The sequence below is a fragment of the Orycteropus afer genome, unplaced genomic scaffold (assembly GCF_000298275.1).
Source record: "Orycteropus afer afer isolate SDZICR_OR568_19922 unplaced genomic scaffold, OryAfe1.0 scaffold01298, whole genome shotgun sequence".
Lineage (NCBI taxonomy): Eukaryota > Metazoa > Chordata > Mammalia > Tubulidentata > Orycteropodidae > Orycteropus > Orycteropus afer.
In genome coordinates this window covers 2,160-4,036 of record NW_006922885.1, presented here as the reverse complement: position 1 = coordinate 4,036, position 1,877 = coordinate 2,160, and the positions used below count along the sequence as shown (strand labels likewise).

General features: G+C 48.7%; 1 gene segment (V, D, J or C); it reads right to left on the bottom strand.

Moving 5' to 3' along the window:
- Positions 1-147: 147 nt before the first annotated feature.
- LOC122152051 lies at positions 148-651 on the bottom strand. The segment is given in 2 exon segments: positions 148-523; positions 606-651. Coding segments are annotated over 2 exon segments (422 nt in total).
- Between the last annotated feature and the right edge of the window lie 1,226 nt (positions 652-1,877).

Sequence of the window (1,877 nt, the reverse complement as noted above, 5' to 3'; positions counted from 1 at the left end):
TCTGTAGACTCATTCTTCATGAGGCTCCTTGGGGAGAGGCTGGCCAGGTGGGTAACCACAGGGAACTCCTTCCCCACTTCCTCTGTGCCTGATTCCTGGAAGGCTCCTGCGGTCCCCCGTGGATCGTGAGCACCCCTTTCAGACCAATCACTTCCTGTTTCCTACAGAGAGGTTTGATTTGGGGTCTCCCTGAGTTCCTCTCACTGTGTCTCTCGCACAGTAATACACGGCAATGTCCGTGGAGGTCATTGACCTCAACTGCAGGGAGTACTGGTTCTCGGAGGAGTCAGCAGTGATGGAGATGCGGCCCTGGGTGGAGGGGCATAGTGGATATTCCACGATGATCCACTGTAGTAACCATGTCCCAGCCATTCCAGGCCCTCCTCTGGGGGCTGGTGGATCCAATGCCAAGAATAACCACTGGAGATGGAGTAACCAGTGACTGCACAGCTGAGCGACATCATCTGGGAGGGCTTCGCCAACCCTGGGCCCGACTCCTGCAGCTTCCCCTGGGACAGGACACCTGGGGACAAGGAGAACCACAGTGAGTCACAGGTAGACATCTCAGCCTTCATTCCAACCTCTGTAATCATGGAAAATCTCACCTGGACCTTCAGCCACAAGACAGAGAAAGAGACACAGCCACACCATTTTTTTTTTTCTCCTGGAGGTGCCTTTCTTCCTCAAAGACACCAGCTCACACTGGGAGATCGCAGTGACCTGGCTGACCTTAAGGCCCCATTCTCTCCATTGCTGAAAGAGAGATTTGCATGTGGGGGTCCTGCAGTTATAAGAGGGAGAGAGGATGAGGAGGACTTGGGTGCCTGAGGCCATCCTTTAGTTCAATCGTCCACTTGTTTCTATGGTCCTGACAGATTGGGAATTGAGGTGGGCCACATGTCAGGAGAGGGTGACTATGCAGAGGAAATGATGACCTTCCAGCCCTGGAGTTGACCATCCCCATTCTGTGCTGGGGAGTGTGTACAAGATAGTGACACAGTTCTGAACAGTGCAGTGAATAGCATACATCCAGTGATGCTCTGAATACCACACACAAGTGGGAGGAAGCTGCATCCTGATACCCCGATTCCCCTGCGCTCCTGTGGGGGGGGGATGCTGTGTGGGAGATGACTCTGTTTATCCTAGTGCCCTCAGCATAAGATTGTTTGTGGAATCCATGAAAGGTCGAAGCTTCCAAACTCACCAGGACAGGGCTGTGTAAAGTAGTACAATACCTTCATAACGATACCATCCATGAGTGCTTTAAACTGAGACAAAAGTGATTTTTTGAAAGTTCATGTATTTTCTAAATTAGGGTTACTTTTGATCCCAAGAGAAAAAATGAATGATTTTCTAAACTCGTGTTGCATAAATGCAGAGGGTTAACATAATGTTGTTGTAATAAAATTTAAAAAGCTAATAATGCATTCAGGAGCTCTGGTGGCATAGTGCCTAAGGCACTTGACTGCTAACCAGAAGGCTGGTGGTTCAAAGCCACCAGCCACTTCTTGGAAAGAAGGTTTGGCAATCTACTTCCATAGAGATACTCCCTTGGAAACCCAAGGAGGGGTCACTATAAGTCAAGTCTGACTCCATGGCACATAACAACAACAGCAACAGCATGCATTCACTTTGAATTTCCTTTCAAGTGATATTATGTGTTATCCAATTGTATTAACCATTGCAGTCAAGCAAATTCTGTCTACTAACGACCCTATGGGAGAGAAGAGATCTGTCCACAGGGTTTCCAAGGTTGTAATCTTTACAGAAGCAAACTGCCGCACCTTTCTCCTTCAGACCACCTGGTGGTTCAAAGCAACTGATCTTTTGGGTACCGGCCAAGCACATAACAACTGTGCCACAAGGGCTGATAACAA